This window comes from Callospermophilus lateralis, chromosome 8, assembly GCF_048772815.1.
Source record: "Callospermophilus lateralis isolate mCalLat2 chromosome 8, mCalLat2.hap1, whole genome shotgun sequence".
NCBI classification, from domain to species: domain Eukaryota; kingdom Metazoa; phylum Chordata; class Mammalia; order Rodentia; family Sciuridae; genus Callospermophilus; species Callospermophilus lateralis.
Genome location: NC_135312.1, coordinates 123,355,108 through 123,372,586, shown reverse-complemented (window position 1 = coordinate 123,372,586; position 17,479 = coordinate 123,355,108). Strand labels below are relative to the sequence as shown.

General features: G+C 36.3%; 1 protein-coding gene across 4 annotated transcripts in view; it reads left to right on the top strand.

The window, feature by feature from the left end:
• Positions 1–2,810: 2,810 nt before the first annotated feature.
• Elmod2 (ELMO domain containing 2) overlaps positions 2,811–17,479 on the top strand; it is a 28,200-nt gene continuing 13,531 nt past the window's right edge. For 2 of the 4 annotated variants that reach the window (XM_076864331.2, XM_076864334.2), the window contains exons 1-5: positions 2,811–2,921; positions 4,100–4,247; positions 6,128–6,156; positions 13,646–13,743; positions 15,190–15,319. In XM_076864331.2, coding sequence (XP_076720446.1) covers positions 4,106–4,247; positions 6,128–6,156; positions 13,646–13,743; positions 15,190–15,319 — 399 coding nt within the window. In that variant the 5' untranslated portion in view covers positions 2,811–2,921; positions 4,100–4,105. Of the gene's footprint in view, positions 2,922–3,212; positions 3,575–3,873; positions 4,011–4,099; positions 4,248–6,127; positions 6,157–13,645; positions 13,744–15,189; positions 15,320–17,479 lie in introns of those variants that run through there. The other 2 variants (XM_076864332.2, XM_076864333.2) reach the window with 2 other exon arrangements.

Below are 17,479 nucleotides of genomic sequence, written 5' to 3'. Positions count from 1 at the left end.
ACAAGATGCCTGTGTCCTTCCAGCATTTGATACTTCCTGATACTTATTATAGGGCTTTCTTTATGCATGTCTAATTAAAACTACGTGAGGGGCATATTTATCTCTCTTAAAGACAAGTAACTTAAGCTGGTAATGACAAAGGCCTTTAACATATCTATTCTAATTATGTATTTAGGAAAAAGCAAGAGCTCATTATGTTTTCCTTTTTATGTGTCCAAATACATTTTTATAGTTATTCTGGTGCCATCCATTGGTAACATGGTAATATTTCCATATGTTCCAAACTTCAGTTTCCATACCATTATATTGTCTTTTCATTCTGCTGCTTGTATTTAGTCATTTAGCACTGTCATAAAGGTACATTCAATAATTTTAAGTAATTTTAAAAAGCTTTCTACTATCCTCTGCCATTCAGCATTAGCCATATCATATTTTGGGCCATTCACCAGGAGTCAAGTGAAGGTTTCTTCCCCCACAACCTTAATAGGTGAATTAAAATCTCTACTTTGTGCTGAATATACAATTAGCCCTCTCTACCCATGAGGTCTGCGCCTGTGAATTTAACCAATTGTGGGTGAAAAATATTTGGGAAGACATTATATCTGTACTGAGCCATGAACAGATTGTTTTATTGCCATTATTGCCTGAATAAAAGAGTATAACTCCTTACATTATATTTACATTGTCTAGGGTGTTATAAGACATCTAGAAATGATTTAAAGTGCAATACCTATCTAGGAGGATGTTGTAAGTTATATGCAAACACCACCTGATTTTATATAATGGATTTAAGCATCTGTGGATTTTGCATCAGGGTGGATCCTGGAACCAATCCCTCATGGATAGCAAGGGACAACTGTCCAGCATTTTTCTTCTCAGGATAAATTTGCTATGTTCCAGACTTTACACATTCCAAAAGGAGTATTGACTTGGACATTCTGTGGATTAAATGCTGGATATGCTGTAACAAGTTGCTCATTAGTAGTTATGACAGACAATGTTTTCCATTAAGCAGTTCCTAAAATCAACAGTTCCATAGTTGTTTAGTCTGAGAATTCAAAAAAAAGCAGGAATTCTTCATTACAACTAAAAAATATAAGCAAACTCCACTATGATGTAGCCTTTGATTTCCACGTAGGTATTTGATAAGGTAAGGCAGAAGCACACAGGTTAGTTGAGAGACCCAGAGACCTAGATGAAGAAGGTCCCACCTTCTCCATAAAGCCAAAATCTAAACTGTAGGATAACCACCCCTTAGCCAGCTGCATGGAAGAAGAACAGATATGGGAGAAAGAAAGATGGCCAATCTTCCCCGAGGAATAGGACTGGTTTAATACCTGCATCAGATACACACAAGAGAATTCATGGAAAAGAGAAGAACCACGAGTACATACGATAAATTTAAATATACGGTGTTTCTGCTTCTCATAAATGCAGTTTAGCCAATTTCTCAGACTGTGACTAAACAGATCAGCATTCAGTTTTGATAATTCTAAGTTCTCCTCAGGGCCTAGGATCCTATGATTTTATTTTCATAGTATACATCCAGACTTCATTACCAAGTTCATTGTAATAATGAACTTCTGTGGGATAAAGGTTGGTGGTGCACATGTCCTTCACATGTCTAGTTTTCCACAGTGAATATCTAACATTAAAATACTATCTGGGATGTGGGGAAGTGTATTTTGCTTACTTCAATTTTTATTAACAAGGAGATGGAGGAAATATATAGATAGATAATTGCAGATAATATTTTTAAAATATAAATAAGAAATTAATACTAGTTGCTTCTGTGCAAGAGACTGAGGTCTAGGAATCTTGGGTGGGTGGGTAAAGTTATTGTTTAATGTAAGCTATCTTTTGTACTTAGAGTCTTCTCTCTGCCTTGCTCTTTCTCCTCCAGCCACACTGACCTTCTTGCTGTTCCTCCAATATTTCAGGTCTGGGTACTTGACGTTCTCGTACCTGCAATACTCGCTAGCCCCATCCCCCACTCTCCTGGGACACTCTCTCCCTTCATTCAGTGAGGCGCAAAGGTCACATTATTCCTAAGACTGCTTCAGAGTTTTCCCACACACTCCCTAATGTCCCTTCCAATACCCCCCTAAAACCCTTAATACTTTGCACCATCTGACATACTAAATATTTTTCTGTTGGTTTAGGGTATGACTCCCTTTTGGAACATGGTATGGTGATAATAGGTAATCAACAAACATTTATTGAATTAATGAATGTAACTGTACCATTTGATGTTTTTCAAAGAAAATCATGTGCATTAATTACTTTTCCAGTGAAAACAACAGTTAAGGAGTGAATGATGTATTAACTGTTAAAATGTTTACTATTATAGAGGGAAAATGTCTAAATTCTCAACATGTAAAGCGTTCCTTATTAGCTATGGGCAACTAAATTGACCTGTTTATCAACTGGAGCAATTAATTAATTGGCAGAACTAAGATTACATGTGGGTGAAAGTGCTATAAAAGTTACCAAAAGCACACAGTTACTTCTGTGCGTGGAGCCTAGGAACAGTACATGGCTTTAACTCGCTCTGAGGTTTAAGGAGAGTAAAGTACCGAGAGCAACTAGGAAAACCCACGCTGGCGCTGGGCGTGTCTGCCAGGCGCGGTTGCCACGGTAACCAGGAGAGCGTCCCGAGAGCCTGGGCACGCACGCTCTGGCCTCCCGTCTCGACCCGCCCTCAGCGAAAGCAATAGGTGGAGCGCGGGCCAATCGGAAGAGGCCGCAGGGGCGGGGCCGCAGGGTCCGGGGAGGGCGGTCCCGAGGCCTCCCTCCCCGACTTCCGGGTCGCGGTGTTTGCAGGGAGCGCTTGGCTAACAGCGTCGTTTCCGTTGCCGGCTGTTTGCAGTTGGGGAAACCGAGGCAGCTCCAGCTTCCCCTAGTTCTTCCGCTGCTGTGAGGTGGCTGCTGTTTCTCTTTTCTCACCCCGCGCCGCTTCCGTGCGGCTGCGCCGAGGGCAGCGCGAGCCCTGCGCCTTTCTGCGGGAGTTGCGCGGGCGCCTGGGCCGCGCGGCTTTGTGCGCGCCGTCCCCTCCCACTCGCAGCAGCGCGCCAGCGGGACTCTGCGGTGCTGCGCTGGGGGCTCGGCGCAGCGACGCCCCGAGGTCTGGGAGCTGCGGCGCCGCGAGTCCAGCGCTGCCTCGGCTTCTTTTGTCCTGAGGAGCGCGGACCCGATGATTGATGATTTCAATTTAAAGATACAGATCATCCCGTCGGTGCTGTGCACCGTCTCCGCACTGCTCTGCGAGGATTTCGAATCTGACAAACCCTCGGGCCCTGTTTCAGAGAGGCAGGGTCTGTGGGAATGTTTAGTGCGGGAAGGAGATGAGCATCTTCTTTTTTAAGTATCTGCCCCTCACTTGCATCTCCTCTTCATTGAGGAGCTGAAGAGTTTCCTTTGAACATCCAGTTTTATCAAGCGTGTAGTGTTTTTGTTTTCAGGGTGTGGGGGGGTTAACCTCTTATTAGTATTTCTGCCCTTCATCTATTGAATGGAAAATGATGAATTAGCTGGAGTGTGATCTACTCTGCTTTCAATCTTTGTGCTTGAGTTTGTAAGTCATTTGTGGTGTCTTTATTTGCTGACTTCAACTGACTGTGCGACAGTTGTAACAAATTATCCACAAGGGTTTAGAAGAGCTTCTTCCTTATAGAAACAATTCTGATGTTAGATATATTATACTGGTTGTTTAGTTGGGGTCCTCTTGTTCTTAAACTGCTTAGTCCCAGTTCTCAGGGACAAAATAGGAAACTATGAAATACTTGGGGGAAAAAAATGGAGACCTTCTATTAGCTTCTTTTAAGCCATTAAGTGACTGATTTTGAGTTCTTTTGATTTTTACAATTTTTAAAGCGATAAAGTGACCTTCTGGCTAGCCATCATTTAATTAATCTGGGCTGTACGGATTACACCTGTTGTGGTTTTCATATTAAACATCATCACCAAATGGACACAATGAGTTAATAGATTTTAATATAATCTCAGATTTGGTGAGTTGGGTGAACAATTTTTTTTTTTTTGTAGTTTTAAAATTCAATTTTAAAGTCATTAAGTTTGTCTTATGTATTTTCTTCTCCAGGAAAAAATGTTTGTTACTTTGTGGGAGTTCTTCTATGGGCACTTTTTTCGATTTTGGATGAAATGGCTCTTACGACAGATGACTGGAAAGTGTGAATTGCAGCGAATTTTTGATACCTATGTGGGTGCCCAAAGGACACACAGGATAGGTAATGTTATTCAAAAAGATAAAAACTAATAAAACTAACTCAATATATTTTAGTTCACATGGTGATGATGTACTTCTTGTTTGTTCTGATCAAGTTAATTAAACTAAGTTTCATAAACTTTGTAATTTCTGAATAGTTTCAGCTTTCAATTTTCTTACTTTATGGAAAAATGTTTATATGTATATTTACATTTATGTATTCCATATCAATGCAAAGAATGATCCTCTCTGGCTTCATAAATTTACCAGTTGTTCCTTAGATACTAGTTACAACCTGTTTCCTGAGAATGTTTTTTTATATTCTATTTGAAACAGTACACAAATAATGTGAAGAGTGCTTCAGTCTACATCCACTTTTATACTTAGCCTCAGTTACCAATCTTAATTTCTTACTGTTACTTATGAAAGGACAGTAATTAGTCATTCAGTAGTCCCTAGAAAAGGTTATTAGACTCAAAATCTACACTGTCCAGTACCATAGCCAGTAGCCACTTTTGGTAATGGAGCACCCGAGTTGTGACTAGTGTGAATTAAAATGTGCTATAACTGTAAAATACACACTGGATTTCAAAGACTTTATATGAAAAAGATTTCAAAGGCTTTATATGAAAAAAAGAATGGAAAATGTCTTATTAATAATTGCTTATGTTGATTATTGAAGTGATATAATATTTTGGACCTATTAAAGTGTATCAAAGTTTTGTTTCTTTTACAGTAATGTGGCTATGGAAATTTTAAAATACATATTGGCTTGCATTATATTCCTGTTGAACAGTGCTACTCTCTTTGTAAAACATCTTAGTTTTTCAATAGCTAATTAAGAATATTGCTGTAAATAGAACAGAAGAGTGAAAAATGTGGTTAGAAGTTACTTTTTTAGCCAGGGTAAGGAAGATCTGGGAACTGCTACAGATCATGAGCTCTGTATTTAATGGAAAGTCGTAAACTAAGCAGGTCCCCTTTTGTGTTGATCAAGTGTGCTTCAAATGTGAAATCATCCCTGTAAAGTGGAGAGAGTGGGGTGTTGGCAGTCTGAATGGGCATCTAAGACAGCATTGGAAGAATGACAGAAGCCGCCTCAGGGCAGCTAGATGATTGAAGTTTTAATTACTTTCCTAGTTCTCTTACAACTTACTGGTTGACTTAAATTATTGTCTACTCTTTTGACTTGCCCTTTTGACTGCTCAGAAGAACAAAGTACCTCTTGATAAGAAGTCTCTACAGGAAGCATTTGTTGGTGTTTTCTAGTGTGGGAGAAGAATATATGTTAAAAAGCTTTACTTTGTGGTAAAAGCATTTTTCTTGAATTTTTCAAATTGCTAAGAAGACTGTTAGTAACTGTGCCACACAAATGTTTTAATAGATCAGTAGAAATGTTCTTGTCATTCTTGACACAGAAGCCAGGAATGAAGAAGCTATTTTGCTCTTGGGTGAGTAGATGGTTAGCCAGATAACCTAAAGTCTTGGTCCCTTTGTTCAGGTACAGTTCAGTTGCTAGCACCTCAGGTCTTAATGCTTAATTCTTCAAGGCTGACAAAAGAGGAACATGTAGTAGAGAGCACACTGTGGTCTTCACATGAGTTTCTGGAACCTGAGCTATTTGTGGTCACTTTGGGGTCTAAACATGAACCAAGACCCTGGAAAAATTAGGTCAGCATTGCCTGTTTGGCTTGGTATGTTGTATTTGGTTGAGGTTTTTTTGAATGAAAGCTGCTTCTTTAACTGTAAGAATAAATTTTAAAATGTTTGCTATGTTATATTCATGTATAAATTATATCTTCTCAAATTGAAAGTAATTCGTGTTTTGCTATTTTTACTGTTTATGGAGCTATTTATAGAAACATTGAAGTGATAAATTCCTTTTTTTTTTTTTATTTTCAGAAAATTCCTTGACATACTCCAAGAATAAGGTAAGATCATTTTAAGACAATGACTCTAAAAAACAAGAAAATACCATTTACTTAAAAGAATGCCTCAATTTAAGAATTCATTATTTTTAGTGTCCATGACTTTATGCTATAAAGAACATTGAGAAATTTTTTCCAGAATATAAAATAAGTCTATTTTCAAAAAATTTTCTTTTTGAGTGTGTGTGTGTATGTGTGTTTGTGTGTGTGTGTGTGTGTGTGTGTGTGTGTTATGAACAAAGATGATATTTGAATAGTTCTGAGTCGTTTTCCCCTTCTACCCCCATTTAGTTTGCCTTAAGAGTTGATAGTGTTTGGGAAAACAGGGTCTTAGGGTAGAACCTTCTTTGAGACTGTGTCCTCAAAAGAAGTATATGTGAGAAAAGGGCGAGCAACTTTGCATCAAGAAATCTTATGTCATGCACCTGTGTACCTGTGTACCTTTTGATCCACAATAAGCCCTGATATATAGCAGCTTATGCTATATATTAGTCAGCATTTGCTGAACAAGAAACTTATAAAATCTCAGGAGCATAAAGCAGTATGTCATCTCTTGTGTCTGGGTTAGCTGGAATAGCCCTTCTTCGAGTTCTTCAAGTTCAGCTCTATTTCATGTGTTTTACTCTGGGACCAGGTAGGAGATGCAATTGGGTATCAACAGAATGCTCTTACAGTAGATCACTGGTGTTCAGCCACACAGATGTATGGTAAACCTCATGTGTCATTTCCATTAGCATCCATTGTTTAAAATAAGTGGCCAAGCCCAAGTGAAGGAGAGGAGAATTACACTATGCCCACCATAAGATTGTGGTAGGCAGGTAGGTCTATAATTGACTTTCAGGGCAATGAAAACTTGGGACCAATATTTCAGTCTATCACATGCTGCTACTTCCCTTAAGTAAATTTTGTTATGGCCAAAGATTGTTTGAGTCATGTAGATTCTCTGCTCAATATGCCCCCTCATCTCTCCCTGGAGTCTTTCTTTGGTTGTTTCACCTTTTTATTTTTTCCTTTTTCCATTCTCTCCTGCACAAAAGAACAAAACAAAACAGTGTTGCTTTTTTGGGTTGTTGAAAGCCCATTAATAGATCACAATCAACACTAAACAACAATGAAAGGAATAGAGTAGAAAATATATGAGATAGATTTGTGCTAGAAACAGAATGGATGTTGTTGAGTGTGAAAGCGATCTGTTATGTTCTGGAGAGTGACCTATAAAGTAGGTGCTTTACTAGTTCAGTTGTAGTCTGTTATTTTTGATTTGTCTGTGTAAGGGGAGAGGAGGCCAGAGTCCTCTTTTGTCAGAATCATAAATTGTGATTAGTGTTTTTTTTCTTTCTAATGAGACTGTGGAATCCAGAAAGCTAGCAAGTTACTGGTTCGAAAGATCTTTTTATACCTTACCCACCATGTAGTTCCTTTAATTGAAACTTATGACGTAGCTGCCTAAAGGAACAATATTTTAAATTGTAATAGATGCACTTGACAAGTGGTTTATGTCAAATCTATTAAAAGAGTAGCTCTCAAACTTGAGAATGTGTCAGAATCTTCTGGAGACTTGTTAAAGTACAGATGGTTATGCTTCACCTCCAGAATTTCTCATTCACTTCTGATTCCAGTCAACATGTTTCCAGGTGCTGCTGCTGCTGCTGGTCAGGGCCCTGCTTTGAGGATCTTCATATTTATGCTCTGGGAGGGATCATTTTGCCTCATAACTGTTCTTTGTTTCTCTAGGAAACAGTATGTGCATTTTCCAAATGACCTTAAGCAAGTTGTGTTTCAAAATGTCAAAAATTTGGAACTATTTGGATGCTAAACCCTCTAGAATAAATTGTCCTGTGAAATGTGCTTTTTTTCAGTTTTGAAATTGCAGAGTATAAAACCATAACTAAGCTCTTTATGCTGCACCCACAATCCTCAGCCATCACTCCCAGTTCTGCAGGAGTGTGTTCCTTCAAATACCTTGATACCCTCTGCCCCAGAGTGTCCCTCAGAACTCCACCTTGCCCCTCAGAATCAAAATTACCCTGCCGCAGGACCTTTATGTCTCATTTTTCTTCCTGCAGTTAAAAGCTTAACTTAATTCCTCATCCTCGGGTGTTTGCTCAGTCTTGACCCTCTTCAGGAGCCCTCTGACCACTCTCTGCTCAAAATTATGCCCCCCCACCTCTCCCTGGAGTCTTTCTTTAGTTGTTTCACCTTTTTTATTTTTGCCTTTTTCCATTCTGTCCTGCACAAAAGAACAAAACAAAACAGTATTGCTTTTTTGTTTACTGATATATCAGTGGTTCCTGAAACAGAGTCTAGAATGTAATAAGTGCTTGGAATATAAAAGGGCAAAGAGTAGAAGGTAAATGAAAGTTTCCTTTTTCTCCAAATAGAGTCTGTAGCATTTCTTTCATTGCTCCTTCACTAGCCAGGTCCTAGAATTGGGATGGCATTGTATCTGACAGTGTAACTGTTATCACTCTAATAGATTTTAACAATTTGTCTCAGAATTTATTAATGGGATCGATGCATGGTAAAATCATGCCAAGCTTAAGTGGAATAGTACATAGGGTATTACTTTAAGAACTCTGCTACACTGGTCAAATCTTAAATTCAGAATGAGTGACTACCATATGTTCAGTATTCCACTTGGGGCTTTGATATATACAAAAGAAGTAAAGTTTGGTGTGAATTTCATTATACGTAGGAGAGAAATAGAGACTGATATCAGATGTTATTATATACAGGAGTTCAGACAAGGAAGAGGTAAATTGGGACTAGAGCATTTGGGGACTCTTTCGGTACTGGTGGTATTTACTAGCTTTAAAAACTCATTTGGAAAGTAAAAATTAAATTTGTATTCTTACGACTTCATCATTAAAAAGTATAAATTGATAATAGTGCACAGGCATACTACTAAAAGATTGATCAACAAATGAGTACTTAAAAACTGAACAAAATCACGGGTGCTTTGTTCTTTTGAAGTTTTAAATCTAAGGCAAACTTGTTAAATATTAATACGTAGAGAAAGCCTATCAATTTACACATGTAGTGTGTGTCTCCTTTATTTGTATATGTCATTTACTTTAAAGAGAAAGTCTAATTCTGATTATAAGATATTTCTGTTGACCAGATCTACTTATTTATCATGTAAAAAAAGGTCTAGGTTTAATTTCTGGTTTTAACTGCTTACCAGTTGTCCTACCTTGTATAGGTTACTTATTTTTGTGTTGTAAAAACTATTAACATCCACAGGGTTTTTTTTAGGATTAGAGATTTTAATATGAAAGCAATCTTAGGGAATGCCTAATATTGATAATACTAATGATAATGGAATTAAACCGATATATATTACAAGAATTTCAGTAGTTTGATACATTCATGAAAATCTCGTAGGTTCTTAAATGTTTGTCATTACCATAATGTCTAGAATAAAAGTGATTTTATCTATTAAGGCTGGTTCTTGAAGTGGTGATCTCAAAGCATGTTTTTGTTGGGTTGTGAACTGTCCCTTATTGGATATTCTTTGATTGTTAAAAATTTAGATTCATCATCTTGTTTTTAGACTAGGGTCTCCTTATCAATGATATATTAAGGACTACTAAAAAATTAAATCCCTAAGTATATGGAAAATAAACTTTTAAGTAATCTATGGGTCAAAGAAGAATTCATAGGAAAATATAAAAAGAAAATTGAACTAAATAATAAACTCCCATCAAAATTCCAATGATATTCTTCATAGAAATAGAAAAAGCCGTCATGAAATTCATTTGGAAAAATAAGAAGCCCAAAATAGCTAAAGCAATCCTTAGTGAGAAAAACAAAGCAGGAGGCATCACAATATCAGACCTTAAGCTATACTGCAAAACTATAGTAACAAAAACAGCATGGTGTTGGCACCAAAATAGACAAGACCACCAATGGAAGAGAATAAAAAAACACAGACAAACCTACTTAAATGTTACTTCATACTAAAGTGCAAAAAATACACTTTAGTATGAAGAAAAGATAGTATGGAGAAAAGATAGCCTCTTCAACAACTGGTGCTGTGAAAACTGGAAATCCACATGTAACAGAATGAAAGTTAGCCCCTATCTCTCACCTGCACAAAAGTCAGCTCTCAGAATGAAAGTTAGCCCATATCTCTCACCTGCACAAAAGTCAGCTCTAAGTGGATCACAGACGTAGAAATTAGACCAGAAACCCTGCGCGTACTAGAAAAAAATGTAGGCCCAACTTGACTTTAGTATGTTGGCTCAGGAACTGAATTCCTTGACAAGACTCCAAAAGAAATAAAATAAAAAATCAATAAGTAGGATGGCATCAAACTAAAAAGCTTCTTCATATCAAAGGAAATAAGAGCATGAAGAGAGAACTTGTAGAATGGGAGAAAATCTTAGCTTCCTGCACATCAGATCATTAATTTCCAGGATATACAAGAACTCAAAAAAAAACTTAACACAAAACAGATAATCCAATTAATAAATGGGCAGAGGAATTGATCAGACCCTTCTCAAAAGAAATAAGAATGATGAACAAATATATGAAAAAATGTTCAACATATTTAGCAGTTAGAGAAATGCAAATTAAAACTACACTGAGATATTATTTTACTCCAGTCAAAATGGCAACTGTCAAGACTACAAGTAACAATGAATATTTGCAAGGACATGGGGAAAAGGGAACACTCATACATTGTTGGTTGGACTACAAATTGGTGCAACCCCTCTGGAAAGCAATATGGAGATTCCTCAAAAACTAGGAATGGAACGACCATTTGACTCAGTTATCCCACTCCTTAGCATATATCCACAGGGTTTAAAATCAGCATACTGCAGTGATGCAGTCACACTGATGTTTATAACAGTACAATTCACAATAGCTAAACTATGGAGCCAACTTAGATGCCCATCAACAGATGAATGGATAAAGAAATTATGGTATATATACACAATGGACTATTACTAAGCCATAAAGAAGAATGACTTTAGGTCATTTGCCAGTATATGGATGAATCTGGAGACTATCATGCTAAGTGAAATAAGCCAATCCCAGAAATTCAGTCATATGTATTATTCTTTTTATGCATTATGTGGGAGAGAGGAAGAAGAGAAGCTCAGTAGATTAGACAAAGGGGAACAAAAGGAAGGGAGAGTGGATAGGAGTAGGAAAGACAGAATAAATCTAACAGTTCTCCTATGTACATATATGAATTAGACCTAAGTGAATCCCGCTATTGTGCCTACCCACAAGAATGGGGTTGTAACTGGTATAAGATCTATTCCATGCTTATATAATTTTATCAAAATAGATTCTACTGTCATGTATAACTAAGAACAAACAATAAAAAATTTAAAATACAACAATGATATATCATCTCATACTTGATAGAATGACTGTTAAAAAAAAAAAAAAAAAGAAAGAAAGCCAAAGGATAAGAAATGTTGGCAAGGATGTGGGGGAAAAAAAATCAAAATTTGTGTAGTACATCAAATCAGTTTTTAAAGGTATATCTGTGTTTATACTTTGAGAAACTGTTAAAAAATAAAATGAAGCCCAAAGTAAGTACAAGAAGGGATATTATTAAAATAAGATTTTTAAAAAATCAGTGAAACTAGCAAACAAAAGGTTTATCAACAGCTCACAAGTTGGTTCTTTAAGAAGGTTAATAATATTAATAAGCTCTAGTAACACTGACCAGATAAGAGAAAACGCAGATTACCAATGTTAAGATTATAGAAGGGGCATTGCTCCCACCTCTAGTTATTAAAAGTCAAGGGGTACCATGAATTGCTTTATGCCAGTGAATGCCATAGCTTGGAAGAAATGATCAAAGTCCTTGAAAACAAGTTTGTGAAACCAATACAAAAAGAAGTGAAAACCAAAGTAACCATGTACCCAGGAAAGAGATGAAATATATGAGTTAGAATTTTTGCATAAATCTTCAATCTTAGCTTCACTAGTGAATTCTTATCAACATTTAAGGAAGAAGAACCAATGCCACTATGATATGAAATCCAAGGATATAGAGTAGAAACAAACACTTTATGAGACTCGTATAACTCAGACACTGACAAAGATAAATGAAATTCCAGGGCAGTATCCTTCATACATATATAACAAAACATTAGTAATTTAATTCCAGTAATGCATAAAGAATAATACATTATGACTGAATTTTCAAAAATCAATGAATATAATTTACCATAGCAACAAAGTAAATCAAAAAAATATAATTTCAGCAAATACTAGAAATACTAGAAAAACTGTTTTAATACCCATTCATTATTATAGACTCTTACTTAACTAGGAAAAGAAAGATTTCCTCAACCTCTTAAAGGTGAACTATGAAAAACCTGCAGCTAACATGATGGAAAACCTGTGCCCTGCACATTTAATTGAAAAGAAGGACAAGCATGTATACTGTCTTTATTTTTGTTCAGCATTGTGCTGAAGTTCTGGGTAGTGCAATAAGCAAGAAAAATAAATTTAAGACATAATAATCAGAAAGAAGTAAAATGTTATTAACAGAAGACAGAGTTTGTAATTAGAAAATCCTAAGGAATCTGCAGAAACTACAAGCATATTAATAAATAAATTCAACTGTCTCACAGAACACAGTGTACTTCTATATGTTAGTAACAAACTTGGACAATAAATTAAAAAAGAATAATACCATCTGTTTCATAAAGTCAGTTAAATGCCTAGCATTCAGAAACAAAATACTTTGGGATCAATTTAAGCCTTCTACACTCAAACTCTTGGAGAATAGGGTTTTTTGTTGTTGTTGTTTTGGGTTTTTTTTTTTTTTTGTAATTGTAGGTGGACAGAATGTCTTTATTTTTATGTAATAGTAAGGATTGAACCGAGTGCCTCACACATGCTAGGCAAACACTCTGCCACTGAACTATAGCCCCAGCCCAGAGAACAGTTTTGAAAAAAAGTAAAATGGAAAGATAAGCTATGTTTATCAATTGGAAGACAGTACTGTTAAGAAGTGAATTCCCAAATTGACCTATGGATTCAATTCAGTTCCAATCAAAATCCTAGCAAGTTTGCAGAAATGGTAGGAACCTACAGTAGATCAAATCATCTTCTGATAGAAGTTAGAGTACTCACACCACCTGACTTCAGGACTTTTCTGGGCAAATAGATGAATATAGCAGTTGAAAGACCAAAACAGTCCCCACAAAGAGCTCATAGAACTTTTAATAAGGATGTCAAAGAAGTTTAATAAGGAAAAAAAAGTCTTTTCAATAAATGGTGCCAGAATAACTGAATGGCCATGTAGGAGCAAGAAAACTCTGAATTCCTGTTCCTGGTTTTCTTTGATTAAAAACCCAGACAAAATATGCATATGATAATCCTTGAGGAAAATTTGAAACAAATTGGTATGCTTTTGCATTTTCATATCTGTTTCATAAAGTCAGTTAAATGCCTTAAAATATACTTCTTTTTTGGCTTTCAGGAACTTTTCTCATTTGCCTTTCTTTCATATAAATAGATTTTACAGAAAGCAACACAAGTTATTCAGAGTGAAGTGGACAGATGTGTAGAAGATATAATGAAGGAAAAGAACATTAACCCTGAGAAGGATACCAGGTGTGCTGTGTCCACATTATTCTCTTTTGTTACCCATTTACCTTCTGTGAGGTGTTGAGATCACGCACATTGCAAACCTTAGAGCTGAAGGTTTTGTGGAGATAATCGGATTTGACACTGGCTTCACTAGATGAACAGTGAAGGTCCAGAGAGGTAAGAGATAGACACAGGACTAAGACCTGTACCTCTTGGTTCCCAGTCTGTCTGCCTCTTAAGGTAGCTTAGCATTACTTTCCTAAGGTTGAATAACTTACTGTCCTTCAAAATTCAGTTCTGTGCCCTCCTCTAGCAACGTCCTCCGGTGGCTCCTCCTCCGGTGTTGGGGGCATTGCTGTGTCCTACTTGAAGCATCTGCACTGCAGTTCCTGCTGTGTTCTTCCATCAGAGGTGACTGAGTGCTGGATTCACACATTGCAGAGTTTTGCTTACTGTACTCAGGGATTTAGATGTTATCCTTTGATTTTGAAGCAAACAAGCTGCATATTACATACGTATTTAAGGAAGGAAGAGATTAGATTAGGGTGCGTGAGAGAATGGTAGGGAATAAAGGCAAAACAGGAAACCAAATCATTAGGAAAAAAAAAAAAAGATCAAGGATCAAGTCATAAATAAAGCAGGGGAATTAGTGACATGAGGATTGCTTTGAGGGACAGAAGGGCTTGAGACCTTTTTTATTATTATGTGTTTTAATTTCTTTCTCCCTCCCCACCTTTTTTTTAAAAAAATGCCTTTATTTTATTCATTTATTTTTGTGTGGTGCTGAGGATTGAAGCCAGTGCCTTGCATGTGTTAGGCGAGCACTCTACCGCTGTGCCATAGCCCCAGCCCCTCTCCACCTTTTTATTATTGGTGCATTATAGTTGTGCATACTAATGGGATTTGTTCTTATATTTTTGTACATGCACACAATATAATTTGGCCAGTATCATTTGGGGACCTTTTGATGCATGAATTCTTGATGGAGAAAAGTGGATCAGAAGTGTTCTAACTTGGGGAACTAATGTTTAGTTATGCCATTATAGATTAGAGACTTAGCATATTTCAGGGAAGATAAGCTGTTATTTTTGGGAAAACTGAGATAACCTGTCATGGAACTCTTTGTTACATATGTACTTGGAAAATTTAGGTATGTTGCTGTCTGCTTGTAAAGATTTGGTAATGTGTGGGGTTGCCCAGATGAGTCCTGAGAAGAAGAGGACAAATGCTTGTAATTGCAAAGTTTGCCATTCCTACTGCATCTTGCCCCCTTTCTAGGCCCTGATTTATCATGTCCTGTGTAATACTTTGCACAGTGTTCAGTGTTGAAGGATGCTGTTGGTGTTTCTTCTATTAAACTGAAGGCCAGATGCTTCCTGATTAATTTAGGCACCAAAACCTGGGTAATGCAGTGTTTTATTGTGCTAAAAAGGTGTGTGTTTAAAATCATGATAATGTTATCATTTTCAGTTTTAAAATCTGCATGAGGACGTGCTTACTACAGATAACTGGTTATAAACAGCTATATTTGGATGTAGAAAGTGTGAGGAAAAAGCCATATGATTCTGATAATCTGCAGCATGAGAAGCTACTCCTGAAGGTAAATTTTTGTTTGCTATATTTGGAATTGTTCAACACTGGAAAACTTCATCAGGTATGAGCTGAGTACATCTGTGAGCAGATTCTAGAGACTCATTTAGCCATACAGTTTCTCTGCCCTTTGGAAAACTTTACTGTTAGATTTCTTATTATGGAAAGTTTTCAGTCAACAATTTTTATAATTTTTTGATAAGCATCAAAGATTTTCAAATGAATTTTATTCTAATGCCTTTAATTTCAAAATAAATTACAAATTCATAAAGGGAAATCTTTTCGACCAAAAATATAGGTCTACAAGCCTCAGATTTTTCTCTCTACTTTTTATATAAATTATTCATGTAAGGTTAGCATTTTTTAGCTATTCTGAAATTATGAATATGGATGACTCATTACAGATTATTATGTCAAACCTTTGGAATTTATGAATGTTGAATGTTAATTGCCAAATAATGCCACAATAGATTGAAATATTAAGAAAGTAAGAAGAAAATTATTTAGTTTTTCTATTTCTTATTTCTGAATATAAATACATAAGGCCAATGAGGTACCAAAATTAAAGAATGTCAGATCTAGAGTAAGCTCCACAGATGTCTTCTGTGCCCTGTTGTTGTAGGGATGAGGATTCTAAGACCCAGAGGAGATGAAGTGATTCCCTGTAGGTACTAGGTCGTCGGACCTGGAAGAGACCTGAGTCTCCTGCACGTTGTCTGTACCTGTTCGAATTATATTTTAAATTGGTTAAAATGAAAGAAAAGCACAGTGGAAATTTTTATAACTAAAAGTACTGTGGAAGTAAACATTGGCAGTATCTAAATAAGAGACGAGTTTAAAAACAGCACAATCCTTTTTTCCCCAGGAAAAGTATAAAATGTATACTTCATCTAAGTGGGAAAGATAAATAAAACTTGATTTTGTAAAATGAAACTAACAAAGGGCCATTGTGTAGATCGAGTTTTTGTATTTGAATTGTTTGAAATAGTTCATGGCATTCACTGAGGATTAGCTTTCTGTCTTTGTCGTCATCATTTTTTCTTTAATTTCAGACCCTTTCTACATAATACCTTCCCTTAAGGTTCAGGTACAAGTCGTAGGATTCTAGTCCAGGGACTTTTTACCTTGGTGATTCCTTAAGAAATTTGGTTCTAGAGGCAGAGAACCAGATGGTGGTGGTGACTTACAATGGCACATATTCAGCTGTCTTACTGGGTATAGAGCTGTGGGATCTGTGTCGCTCTGCCTAGTCCAAGGACCACCTTCATTAGACTTAACCAGTATTTAATATTTATCCCTCCCACCTTATGAAATCAGAATCTCCAGGGGTGGAGTCCAGAAATGTGATCTTTATACATATTAAATCTCTTGAGTACTAGTTAGTGGTTTTACACTGCAGCTCTGACCACAACGTGGCATAACCAAACTCCTTACCAAATTCCTGGGGAATTGCTAATATGAGCAAACCACATGTGTTGGCAATAAAAGTAGGGACAAGATAAAACCCAATCTAATGATTGAATTTAGCTTTAGAGCCAGAATCCTGGCCCTATAGTTTCTAAAGGAATGTCCCAAGTCTTCACATTTTATTTTAGGTAACAAGAAACTCCTTTCATTAGGAATCCTTTACTCAACAATGCCTGAAGTATTAATGGAATGGGGAAAAATAAAAGTTTTCACAAATGTTTTTTATCAACTTCTGTAAGTCTGTTTGATGACTTGTGCTATTGATATTTGAAAATAACTAAGTTACATTGCATTGATTAGTTGATTGGTATCTAATATTTGATATCTGTTTTCAAAATTCTCAGTTTTAATGGTTATATTTACTTTAAATGAAGTCATATTTTTCCTTTCAAAACTGAAGATATTTATAAGGTAATTATCCTAAAGGTTGGAATATTGTCAGAATCATTTCTTCATAATCGCCTCCCTCAAACCTATTTCCTTTTTTTGAATTAAGGATTAATCACCCACTGTTATGATAAAGCCTAGTTAAGTATTTAGGGTTAATGGCCTAATTGTGTGTTCTTAAGCAAGCAGTTTACCAATCCTGATATATATGCACTAATTAACAGATAAATGCATCTCATCTTGATGTTTGAGTTTGTTGTGTATTTTTTTTTTTGCTGTATATTATTTGCTACCTTTTCACAATCCATACCAATCT